We start from the raw sequence: 2,183 nt of genomic DNA on the forward strand, positions 1-2,183 counted from the left end.
GTCTTTTTATCTGTGTCCCCTAGTCCTACTATTCTCACAGTTAAATATGAAAAAAGATGAGGCATCAACACTAACAATTCCCTTTACAATCTTAGACACCTCAATAAGATCCCCCCTAACTCTTGTTTGTTCAAGAGAAAATAATTTGAGAGATTTCAGCCTCTCCTCATATGACAACCCCTCCATCCCAGGCACCATTCTAGTAACCCCTCTTTGAACCCTTTCCAACAATTCAGTGTCTTTCCTAAGGTAAGGAGCTCAATATTGAACACAATATTCTAAATGTGGTCTTACAAATGACCTGTACAATGAAATTATAACCTTTTTGCCTTACCACTAGCAACAGCACACTGCTTGAATGACTTTTGAGACTGATCATCTATTACACCAAGATCCCTTTCCTTCATGACACTATTAAGGTTATTCCCATCAAAATGCCCCCCAGTACCACAGTGGTATATCTGCGGTCTTACAATGTTAGAATCCAGGATTCTATATCTGTGGTGGGCAGAGCACAGATAGTCCATTGTGTAGCTTTGTACTTAATTACAAACAAACCCATCCAAATTATGATAACCACATGCATTATCTTGCATTTATTATAATTAAAACCTATCTGGCATTTATTTGCCAAACTCACTATATGATCTAAATCTTTTTGTAAATCAGCAGCATCTTCTTCACAGCTAGCAACACCTAATACCATAGATAATATCACACATTGTATTTAAAAGAAGTAAGAGCCAGGCCATCATTCAGAGATGATATAAACACTTTATTATTGAGTATGCACCAAGCCATCATTCAGAAATGATGTCACACAGTATATCAATAAGTAAGCATCAGGACATCATTTAGAGATGATGTCACACATTAAATTAATAACTAACCACCAGACCATCATTCAGACAAACACTACATTAATTTTGTCAGTAAAAGAGTAGCCCAAGAGTTGATGGTGGGTGGTGATGACTAACTGTCTTCCTTCTAGTCTTTCATTGCTAAATTAGGGACAGCTAGTGCAGATAGCCCTCATATAGCTTTGCTCAAAATTCAAAACGCAAATAAACAAACAATCACTTTTGCCCTTCCTATAGTCACCTTTGACACTCAAAATGACAAGAAATGCTTATAAAATGATAGAATAGTAAATTTCCTAAACTTTGTGGATTGGCCTATTAGTGAAGCCTTCAAATTCAGAAAATATTTTGCTTTTATAAAATGTCTGTTTTCAACTGAGCCTTACTTCAATACTTATTTAATACTATAGATCAATAAATTTTGTATTACTCATTGAAAAACCTAGATATAACTTTTTATCATAATAACATAAATGATAACTTGATGAAGCTAGGTAGTATTCAGAGAAAGCTAGTTTGTGTTCTAGGGGTAATTTCATAATATGTATATATTTAATCAGTTTAATGTTTATATGTATCATTATATGTTTTACCAAAGTGTGTTTGCATGTGCATTGTATTTTTAGAGGGAAGAGCAAAACAGACTTCTGTGGGAAGAAAATCAACGATGTAACAGAAAATTGGAATTACTGAAGAACCACCTTTATGAAATCCAGCAACACCATACCCAAGATTTAAATACATTCAATCATGACATGGTAAATAGATTGCGAACTAAAAACCTTTAAATATGACCTTGTATATAAAAACATAAGATAATTATTGAGCTTGCAAGGTATAGATCTTGAAAGGTTATGTTGTAATGAAACCAATTCCAAAACGGTACTACTTCCTCTAACCCAAAGCTATCTCGACCTTAATGTGTCTTCTAAGCATTGCTAAAATTTTCAACAGCACACCAGTCTTTTATACCTCTTCATTTTTATGCAATTGCAGCAACATGTACTGATCATGTGACTAACCTCCACCAATCATACTGTACACCTATACTAGCACAGGTAGCTTCCTCTACCATTGCAGCACAATCCTTACTTCCTCAATTGCCATTCTAGTGTACAGAGGCATGTTTTTAACTTGTTTTCCATGTGACTACAATATTTTTATTGTGCTTGATCACAAATTTATATCAGTTTCAACTTCAAGTTTTAAAACATACATACCTCCTTTCACACTTATAGCTATTTACTCGACCGCTAGGGTTTCTTCCTTTGCCCATCTAAGCATCGGTTTAATATATTCTTACTTACTTACTTATAATCTGGG

At 34.4% G+C, this 2,183-nt stretch overlaps 1 protein-coding gene across 7 annotated transcripts in view; it reads left to right on the top strand.

Annotated features, from left to right (window-relative positions):
* LOC106463828 (pleckstrin homology domain-containing family H member 1-like) overlaps positions 1-2,183 on the top strand; it is a 151,051-nt gene that overhangs the window by 41,616 nt on the left and 107,252 nt on the right. For all 7 annotated transcript variants that reach the window (XR_002611576.1, XR_002611574.1, XR_002611575.1 and 4 more), the window contains exon 6: positions 1,487-1,618. Coding sequence is in view for 4 of the 7 variants with exons in the window: in XM_013923904.2 (XP_013779358.1) it covers positions 1,487-1,618 (132 nt within the window). In the remaining 3 variants the exon portion in view is untranslated. The remainder of the gene's footprint in view (positions 1-1,486; positions 1,619-2,183) is intronic.

The sequence above is a fragment of the Limulus polyphemus genome, unplaced genomic scaffold, assembly GCF_000517525.1.
Source record: "Limulus polyphemus unplaced genomic scaffold, Limulus_polyphemus-2.1.2 Scaffold1494, whole genome shotgun sequence".
In the NCBI taxonomy this organism is placed as follows: domain Eukaryota; kingdom Metazoa; phylum Arthropoda; class Merostomata; order Xiphosura; family Limulidae; genus Limulus; species Limulus polyphemus.